This window comes from Phoca vitulina, unplaced genomic scaffold, assembly GCF_004348235.1.
Source record: "Phoca vitulina isolate PV1807 unplaced genomic scaffold, GSC_HSeal_1.0 scaffold1, whole genome shotgun sequence".
NCBI lineage: Eukaryota > Metazoa > Chordata > Mammalia > Carnivora > Phocidae > Phoca > Phoca vitulina.
In genome coordinates, this window is record NW_022589704.1 from 108,344,484 (window position 1) to 108,358,626 (window position 14,143).

General features: G+C 46.7%; 2 protein-coding genes across 3 annotated transcripts in view; one reads left to right on the forward strand and one right to left on the reverse strand.

Annotated features, from left to right (window-relative positions):
- The first annotated feature begins 586 nt into the window (after positions 1-586).
- On the forward strand, positions 587-4,684 carry SFT2D3 (SFT2 domain containing 3). The gene has a single exon (XM_032412712.1). It carries the CDS (start codon positions 2,179-2,181, stop codon positions 2,818-2,820), a length of 642 nt encoding a protein of 213 aa, XP_032268603.1. The 5' UTR covers positions 587-2,178; the 3' UTR covers positions 2,821-4,684.
- An 89-nt stretch (positions 4,685-4,773) lies between these two features.
- Positions 4,774-14,143, reverse strand: part of WDR33 (WD repeat domain 33) — a 110,517-nt gene continuing 101,147 nt past the window's right edge. For both annotated transcript variants that reach the window (XM_032412703.1, XM_032412706.1), the window contains 4 exons: positions 10,397-10,560; positions 10,190-10,282; positions 8,831-9,046; positions 4,774-6,582 (listed from right to left, as the gene is read on the reverse strand). In XM_032412703.1, coding sequence (XP_032268594.1) covers positions 6,353-6,582; positions 8,831-9,046; positions 10,190-10,282; positions 10,397-10,560 — 703 coding nt within the window. In that variant the 3' untranslated portion in view covers positions 4,774-6,352. The remainder of the gene's footprint in view (positions 6,583-8,830; positions 9,047-10,189; positions 10,283-10,396; positions 10,561-14,143) is intronic.

Genomic DNA, 14,143 nt, shown 5'->3' on the forward strand with positions numbered 1-14,143 from the left:
ACAGAAGATGGAAACTTATCTCCTGACCAATGAACATCCACCAAGAATCTCTCCCTGGGGTGCCTGGGTGGCTCAGTTGGTGAAGCGTCTGACTCTTGGTTTCAGCTCAGGTCATGATCTCAGGGTTGTGGGATCAAGCCACATGTCAGGCTCCGAGCTCAGCGTGGAGTCTGCTTGGGATTCTCTCTCCCTCTGCCCCTTCCCCCACTCATGCACACATGCTCTAAAATAAATTTTTAAAATCTTAAAAAAAAAAAAAAAATCTCTCCCTATCCAGAGGCTAATGAACTTACCATCTGGACTCTAGCTGAATTCCCCCATCTTTGCACTCCTTGTCATAAATACAGCTCCCCACCCCCCAAATCCTCAATGGGAGTCACCTGTAGCTTGCTACAGTTTGCACTTCCCAAACTGTAGTTCCCCTGCTATTCCCAAATAAATTCAATTTCTGGTAATTCAAGCTTGGCTCAGTTTACCTCTTCAGGGTGCCGCAAGTGAGATAACAATTGAAATGTATGTTGAAAAAGAACACTGTATGTCAGGATCCAACCAAGAATAAAGTATTAAACGGAATTTAATGGGGAAAAGTGGTTACACAGGTTAACAGGAATGCTGAGAAACCAGAGAGAGACAACAGCAGAAAGCCATGAACACCTACCTCTTCCTAGGGTAGAGGACAAAGGAAGGTCACCTGCCCACTGGCTCACATCAGGTCATGCCGTCATGGGGAAGCCAGTACCAAGGTAATGAGGAGAGCCAAAAGGAAATACCCTGGCTTCTCTGTGGCAGTGCCCCCAAAGCCAGGTGACAGATGATTACTGGAAACAGCCTGCAGAGATAGGCACTGCCTCCCATCCCCAGGACAAAAGAAGGAACGGTCTTCTGGGGCAAGGAAGCCAAAGACCTGTACAACAGTAGACTGCTGTACAATTTACCTGTATTGCACTTTACATTACAAAAGGACTCCCGTGCCATCACATTTAAGTTCACAAGAGGCATTTAGAAAGTCTAGCAAAAAAGGTGTTTCAATCGATGGCTTCAGGCAGGATCTACAAAGCCTTTCAAGCACCTTTACTACACTGGAATTGACAGCTTCGTGCATTCGCAGCAGGTCCTTTCAGGTCCTAGGAAAAGGGACATGAAAGAGACCCTGTGCTTGAGTTGCTGACAGATACATAAATTTTCACAACTGGGAAAGGTGAGAACATCAGAAGTAGCTGGAAGTGTGGCTCCATTTAAATGTCCAGGAGTAGGAACTAGCCAGGCCCAAACAAGTGAGCACAGAAGCCCCGGAGGAGACCTGTCAGGGTGTGACCTACGTGAAGAACCCCAAAGAGGCTCTGAGTAAGAGCAGGATCCCTGGGAGCCACCTCAGGATATATCAGGAATTGACTGGGAGTGCCGGCAAGGTTATCAGTGATCTGCCCATGAGTCATTGGACCCAGAGATGTCAGGAGCACAAAAAGGTGAACCAAAAATATAAGACAGGGGCACCAACAAGTCTTGGACATGCGGCTTGAAGGAGTCAAGAATATTGACAGGCCTTTGCTGAAACGAGGAACAGAAAACAAACAAGCTGGTGGGGGGGGGGGACCGTAACTCCTTTATCAACTCCGGTAGCCTTTCCAAAGAAACCACGTAAGTCCCGCCAATCTGAACTTTTTAAAAAATTAAGTTTATTGAGAGAAACTGTAGATTAGCATACAGTTTTAAGAAATAATAGGGAGATTCCCCCAATGGCGACATCTTGGAAAACTACAGTACAGTATCACAACCAGGACACCAATACCCATAAACTCAAAATACAGAACTGTTCCATCACCACGACAAGGGTCCCTCCTGTAACCTTTTATAGCCACACCCACCCCGTCCGCCAACTAACTTTTAATGCCGACATAACTAAACCAGGCCGTAACAGCGCCCTTCAGGAATAAGGCCGAGCGCCAGGAGGGTCAATGTAAACCCAGGGGACAGGCAAACCCCCATGCCCACCTGCTGCTAGCCGAGCCACCACAAGTCTGCAGAGGAGCGGCCCCGCCCCTTCCGCACGGGCCGCAGGCCCCGCCCCTCCCTCCACAGCCGACCAGCAGCCGCCGAGGGCCGAGCCGCTTCCGCCAGCGACTGAGGAAAACCGGAAGTGGGCAGCAGCCCTCCCCTCCCGCGGCCGATCCGGCCAGCATGGCGGACCTCCACCGCCAGCTGCAGGAGTACCTGGCGCAGGGTAAAGCCAGCGGGCTGGCGGCCGCGGAGCCGCTGCTCGCTGCGGAAAAGACGGAAGAGCCCGCGGCGGGGGCGTGGCTGGGCCGCGTGGGCCTGCGCTGGACGTGGGCGCGGAGCCCTGCGGAGCCAACGGTGGGGACAGGCCCAGCGTGCTTGCCTAGTGTGACGCGCGCGCAGCGGCTGGCGGCAAGCGGCGTGTGCCTGCTGCTGGCCGCGCTCTGCTTCGGCCTGGCCGCGCTCTACGCCCCCGTACTGCTGCTGCGCGCCCGGAAGTTCGCACTGCTCTGGTCGCTGGGCTCGGCGCTGGCGCTAGCGGGCGGGACGCTCCTGCGGGGCGGCGCGGCGTGCGGGCGCCTGCTGCGCGGCGAGGAGACGCCGTCGCGGCCCGCGCTGCTCTACGTGGTCGCGCTGGGCGCCACGCTGTACGCGGCCCTCGGGCTGCGCAGTACGTTGCTCACGGCGCTGGGTGCCTGCGTGCAGGTGGCCGCGCTGCTGACCGTGCTGTTCGGGCTTCTGCCCTGGGGTGCAGGCACGGCGCTGCGCGTAGCGCTCGGACGCCTGGGCCCGGGCGCCGGCCTCGCTAAGGTGCTGCCAGTGTGAGAAGCCCAGGGCACGCGCCGTCAGACCAGGACGCGCTGTCCAGACATGACGCGGAGCCCGGCCCCGGGACCTGCCGGCCCCCGGAATGCGCCGTCGGGGGACCACCGGGAGCCAGCCCCGGGCGCATCGCGGACCGAGCCGAGGACTGCACCCGCCGGTTTCCCGATCGCGCTGGGTAAAGGCTGCTCTGTATTGTGCCAGCGAACCCGTCAACGTCTTTGAGCGGCCGTTCTAAAACTGAGACTCGAGCCGGTTCGGAAGCTCTTCGGTTTCAGCGTTTTTCCGCCTTACTCGGTAGCATGTGCTGTGAAACGAGATGTTGTTGACTTGGTGATATGCTGTGAAAAACTTAATGGTAAATTGGTTTTGCGTTAACCGTGGTTTTAGATTGAGCGCAGTAAAAAAAAAAGAATGGCTCCTCAGTTTTAATTAGCTGCTCTTGTGACTTTCCTCAGACTTGTTTTACCTTTTGTCGGTTAAAAAAATCCAGTGGTAGATTGAAGTAACGTAGCTACAATACGCTTTTGTTTTCTTTGGCTTTTAGAAATTTTTTCTTCATTCAATGAGTGGATTCTTAAGGGTATCAAATTAAACACTAAATTTAGCCACCGGGTTTTATATAAGTACTTTAGTTAAGACGGCTTACCTCGGTTTTTCCTTTTTTTAGTGAAATTGTAAATATGGTGCCTTACAAAATTAAAGGAAGATTGGTTCTGTATTAGACCAGGAAAGCAATGGACCAAAAAGGGAAATGTCTGCCCCAAGAAGCAGGACATTTCAGTGCTGTGAGAGGTTCCTGGGCAGAACTGGCTGGGCTGGGGACTCCTGCTGGACGAGAGAATTCTACATCCAAAGTTCTATATTTGACGGAAACCATGGATTCCTACAAGGCCATTACCTGCTTTTTAAACTATAATTTACATTTTGTAGGCTGATTCTAATGCAGTGTAAGATTCCTTTCATATCTGTCAAGTTTCCTTTTAGGTTCAGCATTTACTCTTGTCTCTGACCTAATTGTATATGCTAATGTATTGCCAGAAAGTTTGGACTGGATATTCTGATGAGTCCAAAAAACTACATATTTTGTCAGTAGCTATATTAACTAGAAAGTAGATGTATTTAGAATTTTCAAATTCTGTCAGTGGTTCTTAGTTCACATCGGAATTACCTGAAGAGCAAAACCTCAGATCAATTCAATCAGAATCTCTGGAGCGGTGGAGGGCGGACCCAGACGTATTATTTAGAGCTTTCCGGATGATTCCATGTTCAGCTAGGTTGAGAACCACTTTTCTGTGCACCTAATTGCACAATTTGAAAATAATTATTTTCTGGGGCTGGATTCCACTGTTGCCTAAACAGGTGTGTCAGGCAGCAATAGAGCATTGCCTCTTTGTTCAACCTCACTTAATTTATATTCCTAGATCCTGCTCAGTGTCCTAAGCCCTGCCCCAACTTCATGAGGCCCCCCACCCCAGTATTCTCTAAGAATTACTGCCTTGTTCCCTTATCAGTAAACAGGGTTACCTACCTCAAGAGGAACAACCAAGAAGGTGTTTGTAGTAAAAGCAAATGTACTGTTTTTAGGGAGTGACTTATTTTTGTAACTGGAAAAACTTGGGCCATTGACTGCTCCTTCTGTTCTCAATTTCTCTAGAATTTGCACAACTGAGTATTTTAGTGTTTAGTACATTTTTATGTTGATGCTGTTATATTTTTTAAATCGTTTTCCCAACATTTTCTCAAAAATTCAAACACTAAAAATCTAGCCATTTGTAAAATTCAAAGCACAATACCTTGTATGTATTTTGGTAGTGATGTTTTAAAATATTTTAAGTATTTAATAAATTACAGTGTAGAGAGTTCAGGTTTTTTCTAAAGGAATTCTTTCTCAAAATATGATCTGGTTATCTGCTTGCTGAGATACTGTGTTTTTAAAGCTGAGGCCTAAAATGTTAAGATGATAAATTTCTTACCACATCTATCTTAGAAAAAGTCTAATCTTGGTATGGGTTCGGTCCCTGGATCCCATTTTACCTTAATCAGAATTTGATTACAACTTCTTTTTAAGCTGTGCCAATGGAGGGCAAATAAAGAAAGAATATTCTGCAAACTTGAAGCATTCTTGAGCCTCCTAATCATGCGTTTATACTGACATGCTGATAAATTAATTTCAAAACAAAGTGAAAATGATTCACTTGTAGTCTGTAGGTTTTACTACCCTAAAAAGCCACGTGTGTGGTTGACATTTTCTCACTCTGCAGAAATAACTTTGCTTTTACAATGTTTTACATTGAGAACTAATTAAGAGGTTTTTATATGCTATCCAACTATGCCAGCATCCCTTGTCTTAAGCAACTGCGAGACTTCGAACACCACTACATTTGCCAGGTGAACCTGTCTCCAGTGCCAAAGATGTTAGGGTGGCCACAGAAGTATCCTTTGAATAATAAAAGTTTTCTTACAAAAACAAAATAAGGGTCAGTAGAGAAAATACACGGTTATCAAACTGAACTTCTGGCTTCTAAAGTGGGCCAAATGTTACATTTATTTAAAACTAAAGGAATTTGTTGGAACTTCCTGGCTTTAAACTAGAACTATCCATGGCCTTAAACACTGGTATAGAAGGTTTTGCAGAATTGTTTTAGGAGATATTTGGTCCATTCCTTCTCAACTTAAATTGTGACATGATTTAATCGGAAGGGTGCTGCATATAGTTAATTTCTGGTTTATGTCCGGTTCCTCTCATCAGAAACAAGGGAATTCAAGTCTAAGGCATGATTACCAGGAGATGCACCCAAGGGAGAACCCCTACTTGGACAGCCAGAAGATGTTTTTCTTCAGAGTATAATTTTCCACCTGCCACAGCAGGTGGTAACTAAGGCTTTGAATCTACTTTCAAACTGTGTTATAGTTTCAAAGTGTCTCACTCTATTACAAAAATAAGTGTGACAGAATGGGTAGATGAGAATTTAAGACAGAAAGTTCATGGATGAAATTAACTTCAGTGGCTCAGAGGTACCCATCAAGTGTGCTCACAAATAGAAGCAATAATTGTACCCCCTCAGCTGACTGGATGCAATGGAAACAGGGTTTCCTTAAGGCAAGCATTTCACAACTAGTTTTCTGTTAATTCTTGCGTAAATCACATTCTGTATTCATACAAAAACAACTTAATGTTTTTTCTCTGACAAACTGTACATATAGAAACAAATTTCCAATTGGACATGAACTTAAATTTGTGGAGGTGCTCCATGTCTTGTGACAATTAAAAAAAAAAAAAAAGATTCCAGCTTTTATCTTCACAAAACAATGGGAGTTAGGGCAGTGAGGGTGGACAGGACAGAACAAGGCCAGCTACTCTGGGTAACCAGCAGCAGTCTCTTCATCTTGAAGACCTCATTAGGGGCTCCTAGGGTTCAGCTGCCCCAGAAAAAGTTCAGGGCTACATGGTGCAGGTTTCCTTTTGTTTGTCTTGGTAAGTCCAAAAGAAGTTCTTAAATACTGTCCAGAGAGGCCTCAGGGGAATCAGCTTCTACCGACCCCTTCCACCACCCCTTGAAGCTCCTCGCCTTGGCGGGCCAGAGTTCATGTTACTCCCTCTCCCCCAGTTACTGCCACTCCGGCCCCCTCTGGAAGGAGTACCGCTGCCTGGAGGGCCTCCAAAAGGTTCGTCTCTGTGGTAGCCATCATGGTGATCTCCATCCAAGGAGCTGGAGCGCCCAGATTTTGGCACTCTCTGGGAAGGTCCTGGGCCCCCTCGGCCTGAAATGAATCAAAATAATTCCACGTTACTTTTTTTTGTATCAGAGACTATTAATCAGTAACTCCCGGCACAAACTCAATGACGACAGTGGAACCCTCTGGGTCTTAAAAACAGAGTTCTGAGGACATCAGCAGTGTCATTCAGAGCATTAGAAGCTGTGCCTCTACCCTCTAGTCAACCACTATCTCATTCCCACCCAGGCTGTGGTCCTGCCCCTCAGCAACAACCAGACGTGTTCCCCAGGGTGTGTGATGGAAATGATGGGAAACCCAGAAGTGAACTTGGAGCACCTCTGGGAGTCACAGACCACACTGGGCCATGTCTCTAACTCTAGCAAGTGCATCTTCACCCTCCTATGCCATTGGTGGGGGGGGAGGGGGAGTGGGGGCATGGGGGGTTGTTATTCTTTTGTGGGGGGGAAGACTTGAAAAGCACAGACTTTGGAAGCAACTAAGAAATACAAACTGTGGATGTTAATTACAATGGGTTTTACTATCCTTATCCCACAACTATGTGGCACTTTTGTTTTCCTTTCAAATAGTGAAACAAAGTATTTCTTTTAAAACAAAAGCATTAAAAACAACCAACCAACCACCTAGCTTTTAGAATTTTTTCTCCCAGGGACAGTTTTTTTTTTGTTCCAGACTTGGACACACAAACCTTTTAAGTACATTAGAATTCTGACTTAAATTTTTCTTCTCATGGGCTGACAGGATTTGGCCATATCTCCCATAATGCAGTATCAGAAAACTGTTGCTGACTTTATTTTGTCTTAACTTTTTTTTTTTTTTTTGAGAGAGAGAGAATGAGAGAGAGTGAGTACATGAGAGGGGGGAGGGTCAGAGGGAGAAGCAGACTCCCTGCCAAGCAGGGAGCCCGATGCGGGACTCGATCCAGGGACTCCAGGATCATGACCTGAGCCCCGAAGGCAGCCGCTTAACCAACTGAGCCACCCAGGCACCCCTATTTTGTCTTAACTTTTTGAGTGGAATTTGAATCTAGGTAAAACAAGGCAGTTAACGGAAAGCTAGCCAAAGGAAAAATATTGGCTGCTTTTCCTACAAAGCACAGGCTAGGCCCCTCTGAAGGTACCTGGGCAGAGAAGATGTCAGCTAGGAAGCCATTTCTACACCAGCCATGTGGCTGTGGCTAGGTACCTACACAGGTGTCCTGAGTGCCCATACTGACAAGTGACAAAATGTGTGCTTAGGTAGGGAGATCTACTGGTGACATGAGGTAGTTTCTGAGGGTTTTGCTTTGAGAAGAACCAAACCACCATTAAAAACAAAAAGCATGGGGCGCCTGGGTGGCTCAGTCAAGCGTCTGCCTTCGGCTCAGGTCATGATCCCAGGGTCCTGGGATCGAGCCCCGCATCGGGCTCCCTGCTCCGCGGGAAGCCTGCTTCTCCTTCTCCCACTCCCCCTGCTTGTGTTCCCTCTCTCGCTGTGTCTCTGTCAAATAAATAAAATCTAAAAAAAACACAAAAAGCAAAACTTTGTAATGAGACTATAAACATGAGGCAGGTTAATTAGGCCTGCTTCCTAGCAGCCTCCAAACTAACTACCACAGAGGCCGTGGCCCAGCCTAACCTGAGACCACATGGTGGCTCCTGCGCCTGGCTTAAAGTTAGTGCTACCTCTAAAATAACGATCCAAAGTTTCAAGTCATAGAAATAGTCTACTGCCCCCCTCTGAAAACAACCCCTTCCAGACCATATTCCTCAAAGTGCTTGTGACTCTAGGCATTAGCAGTTCCTTCCGTACCCAGGCTAAAACAAAACATGGAACCCGGGAAGACAATTCTTCCTGTCACTAAGGACACCCTTGAGGGCAAAGAGCAGCCAGTGGTGGAGAACATGTTTGCCAATGAGAGTAGGAGTCTCTCTCCTGCTCTGGGGCACCTTGACAAAGAGCTGGAGGGGAACACTTGAATGAACTGGGGAAGGGAATTCTTGGAAGCACCTGGAGGAGATTTATGCAGAGGCTGAGCTTGCAATCACCCGAGTAAGGGGTCTGACTGGCTATGGTGTGAGTCCAAACAAGCTGCATTTGTACCATACTTGGGAACACGTGCCTTTGCACAGCCTAAGCCCTAGAGGGTAGAATGGAGAAAGGACCCTGGGTTTCCCGTCAGGAACAGATGGAACAGGAAAAGAGGGAGGGGCTGTCCTGGTAATGAGGCCTCCCGTGGTCCCCGCAGCTTTCTTGGCAGCTTTCTCCTGGAACAGTATCACTGGCCTCCACTTACCTTTGCCTCCTCGATCCTCAGAAGGACCCCCTGGGGCTTCCATTTCTCTGTGCTCCGAGGTCCCTGGCCCATCATGCCAGGGACGCTTTCGGGGTGGCAGGGATGCCATGTCCATGCCCTGGAGGGAAGAGGAACGTTCTCTGCTAGCTGGGGAATGACCATCGTGAGGGGGATGATCAGGGCGAGGAGCATCACGGAAATGTTCATGACCTGGCCCTGAAATAGGAAACACAGGTTTTGCAAGGCTAAGAATCTGCAATCTCATATTCAAGTACAGTGTGACTATTTCTTTTTTTTTTTTTTTGTTAAAGATTTTATTTATTTATTTGACAGAGAGACACAGCGAGAGGGGGAACACAAGCAGGGGAAGTGGGAGAGGGAGAAAGCAGGCTTCCCGCGGAGCAGGGAGCCCGATGCGGGGCTCGATCCCAGGACCCTGGGATCATGACCTGAGCCGAAGGCAGACACTTAACGACTGAGCCACCCAGGTGACCCCAAATACAGTGTGACTAAAAGCAGATGGAAATTATACTGTTAAGAATAAGTAGCAACTTGGGGTGGCTGGGTGGCTCAGTCACTTGAGTGTCTGACTCTTGGTTTTGGCTCAGGTCATGACCTCAGCATTGTGAGATTGAGCCCAGCATAGGGCTCTGCACTCAACTTGGAGTCTGCTTGCGATTTTCCCTCTCCCTCTGCCCCTCCTGCTCATACTTTCTCTCTCTCTCTAAAATAAATAAAAGCTTAAAAAATAATAATATTATTAAGTAAAAGTAAGTAGCAACTTGAGAACCAATATTCATTCATGCAAGAAACATGTGAATACCCACCGTAGGCCAGGTTAAGTCACATCGTGAGTACATGAAAAAGGTCAAGATTAGAAATCAACATACCTCTTAAAATAAGAGACAGGTAAGGTCCAGAAAAGTAGTTCTCAGATTTTTTAGTCTCAGGATGTCTTTACACTCTTAAAAATTACTGAGATTTAATTTAATTTGAGACTTATATCTAATAATATTTGCCATATTAGCAATTAAAACTGAGAAAACTTTAATTCATTTAACTATATTTTCCAAAAACAAAACAATTTAGTGAAAAGAGCAGTACTGTTTTCTATTCTAGGCAAATCCCTCTGACGTCTGTCTCAGTAGAAGAAAGTTGGACTCTCCCAGCTGTTTCTGCATTCAGTCTACTGCGATAAACTGCTGCTGACTGAAGGATTTGCAGACAGTTCAGCATCCCACAGAGATGTGAGTTAGAAAACAGAGGACCTGGTGGACACCCACCCCCAGGGGTCCTTGGACCACACTCTGAGCCGCTGGGCTTAAGTCACCAGAAGCCACAGCAGTTGTTCTTCCTTACCTGGCTCTCTATTTCCATCCCAGGAGTCTGGTTTCCGTCCTCCTTCAAAGCGAGGGAATTCATCAGGAGTGGGGAGTAAACCCTTCCTTCCTCCTACACAACAGAACAACATAACACCACACTCACAGACTGTTTCAGGTGTGTCCCCAATAACCTAACTCTCCACCCCGTCCCTTGCCAGACTCAGTGTCCTCAGCACACACTCACCTCGTGGGGTACCCCGACCTCGACCTCTGAGATCTCTTCCTCGGGCTGCTTCATCAGAAGGATCAAAATTCTCCTCAGGACCAAAGTCTTCAGGACCAGGAAAATTGTCCCTTCCTCTGGGGGGGGCACGGCCCTCATGTCTTGGGGGTGCTCCTCTTCTAAAGCTGTCAGGGAAAAAACAGCAAAATATCCACCTAATGGAATACAGCTCTGAGTTCATGTTTCAAAGCAGCATAATGGTATATGAAAACACGACATTAATGTTAAATGGGAGAAAAACAAAATAAAATTATGTATTTTTTTAAGTACACATTTTATAACCCCAATATTACAGGCAAAAACAGGCAAGAAGGTAAATGTAGGGTCGTGCTCATTTCCTCCTAAAGCTTTTAGGAATAACAATAGCAGTGAATAAGTTTTAAGTGCTGATAATCATGCCAAGTGCTTTACACATATTATTTCATTTTATCCTCGCCACCACATCATTCTCCATTCTACCCATGAGTACACTGAGGCATAGAGAGGTAATGTCATTTATTTAAGGACACAGTAAGTGTTGGGATTTGAACTCAGCCAGTCTTGACTCCAGCCCAGGCTCTTTGCCACTGCCTCCCAAATATTTTTCACTATCATTTACATTTTTATAATGAACATTTATTATTTATATAATCAGAAAAAGTGGGGTACAGATTCATGCCTGCCAACTGTACCAGAATCCTTTGAGAACACCTGCTCTCCCATCTGCCCCAGCCCACAGCCTCTACACAGGGCTGGCCATGAACTTCACCCACGCCTCCACAGCTGACGGCTATACAGGCGGGCACTTGATTTATGGGCAGTCCCCCCACTGGCTAGCTGGCAGCCTGGGGCCCTGGCTGATGGACAGGTTCACTGTCCCTCAGGATCTAGACTGGAGGCCGAGTTGGCCAGGAGTACTGCCAAAGCCCAGCCATTATGAGGAGGGAGCACCTGAGCTGGAGGAGGCCTGTGGGGAAGCAAAAAGGGGGCCTCCAAGTAGGAAAGGTGCATGAGCACAAGGAGAAAGGCCTCAGGGCTGGAGAAAGGATCAGAAGGAGCAAGGGCATGGGGCCAATCTGCATGAGTGGCCAGGCCTTCCGCTTTTTCTTGAGTCTCCATTCAGGTATCTTTGACTCCAACGTTTCACTTTGCAAAATTTCAAACTTATAGCAAAGTTGAAAGAACAGAATAACAAACATCTGTGTGTCCTTCACCTGGTTTTTTTTGTTTGTTTAATCAGTTCTTAAGATACTGCCACATGTGCTTTATCTTCTCTCTCCATCTATTTAACAAATCCACTTTTCTAAACCATTTCAAAATCAGCTGCCAACAACATGAACCTCATCCATAATACCTCAGTATGTTTCTTCTAAGAACAAGGATTTTCTCCTACATTCCTACATAATACTACTATTATCACTCGAGTAACATATGATATTATATAATATAATCCAATTCAAATTTCTCCAATTGTCCTCAAAATGTCCTTTACAGTTGTTTTTAAATACAGATTTCAATCCTGATCATATACTGTTATTTTTTTTTTTTAAAGGTTTATTTATTTATTTGAGAGAGCGAGAATGAGAGAGAGAGAGTACATGACGGGGGGAGGGTTAGAGGGAGAAGCAGGCTCCTCGCTGAGCAGGGAGCCCGATGTGGGACTCGATCCAGGGACTCCAGGATCATGACCTGAGCCGAAGGCAGTCGCTTAACCAACTGAGCCACCCAGGCGCCCCTCATATACTGTTATTAATGGCCATGTCTCTTTGTCTAGTTTATCTAGAACCCTTCTATAGTTTATCTTTCATGTTAGACATTTTTGAAGGATCCATGCAGGTATTTTATAGTATGTACCCCAATTTGAATTTATCTGATTATTTCCTTATGATTAGACTCAGGTTAAACCTTTTTGGCAAAACTGCTTATACCTTCTCACAGATGCCAGTTTGTCTCCCTGTTCATGATGTAAAAGTGATGTGGGGACCAAATTTCACTGTTGCAAAGGTACACTTTTGTTTCCTTTGCAATTAAGTAGTCTGTGGGTGATGTTCCCACACAGTGAGAATATCCCATGTTTTAGCACCCACTGATGATCCTGGGCTGAATCAATTAGGACACTGCTTATAAAGGAAGTGACTTTCTAAGTCTATCCCTCCTCCTACACTGATTACTTGGTATTTTACTGTAAAAAGCATTTTCCCTTTCCCAATGCACCACTCCAGCTAACTTCTTAAAACTTTCTTGGTCCTGAGGTACCTTGATGACCCCTGCTCCTGCACGCAAAGAACACGTGCCCAGGACACTGGCTGAAAGAACCCCCTAAGATAAAGGTGGAACTGGCTGAAAGGAGAGGAGTGGAGCAGGAAGAGTACAGCAGAGGGCGCTGTGTCCCTGGGACAGAGTCGGGGAGAACCCCCCCACACCAAACACCAACAGGACTCGTTTGTCAAGGCATCCATTACATGACCGTCCTAGTCACGAAAGTAAAGAGAATCTAATGTGCCCTCATTAGAAACTGACTCCTATTAAGGACTAAATGTCTGTGTCCCCCACTAAACTCGTATGTTGAAGCCCTAATACCCAATGGGATGGTATCTGGATATGGGCCTTTGAGGGGTAATTAAGGTTAGAGGAGGTCATGGCGCGCCTGGGTGGCTCAGTCAGTTAAGCGTCTGCCTTTAGCTCAGGTCATGATCTCAGGGGCCCAGGATCAAGCCCCGCCATCAGGCTCCCTGCTCAGTGGGGAGTCTGCTTCTCCTTCTCCCTCTGGCCCTCTGCCCCACCACCCCACCCCATGTGTGTGCATGTGCATGCTCCTCTCTCTCAAATAAGTAAAGAAAATCTTAGGGGAAAAAACTTAGAGGAGATCATGAGAGTGGGGGCCTTGTGATGGGATCAGTACCCTGATAGGAAGAGACTCTCTCTCTCCACCAGTCCAGGACACAGGGTGAAGGTGGCTGGCTGCCTACAAGCCAGGAAGAGAAGTCTCACCAAAAACCCACCTGCTGGACCATGATCCACAACTTCGAGTCTCCAGAACTTCGAGAAAATAGATTCATGTTGTTTGAGCTTCCCAGCCCATGGTATCTTGTTATGGCAGCCCAAGCTGACTAGTACATCTCCTGATGAACTGACCCCCCTCCCCATTTAACACTCATTTATTCACCAGTTACTGAGCACCTACACCGTGTCACCACTACTGCTCTGGGTCCTGGGGACACAGAGGTAAAGTAACAAAGCCCCTGCCCTGGGGAAGCCATCATGTTCCTGGCAGATATACGTAATAAAGAAATAAACACATCACTTAATGTCAAGCAGTGCTAAGTGCTATGAAGAAACAGGAAGCAGGGTAAAGGAACTGGGATAACAGGAGGAGGGATCTAACCGGACTGAGCCACAAATGTCTGGGAGACTGTTCCAGGCAGAGGAAACAGCAAGCACTACAGGGCAGGAGCACGTTGGGCATATCTGAAGAGCAATGGAAAGCTGTCAACAGCACAAGAGTCTGGGCTATGGCTCTGTCACTGACAGATGCAATACAATAAAACTGAGGCACAGTAAAATCTGAAACTGCACAAGATGCAAAGGTTCAAGAAATCGATGAAAGTTACATTGATGCCAACGCCACTGGAAATGAGGCTCTTGCAGACTAATATAAAGCCATTTCAAAGAGTGAATCCTTGGATACCACTAAGAGAGGCCCTTGAGAAAACTAGGAACCCTTAAATC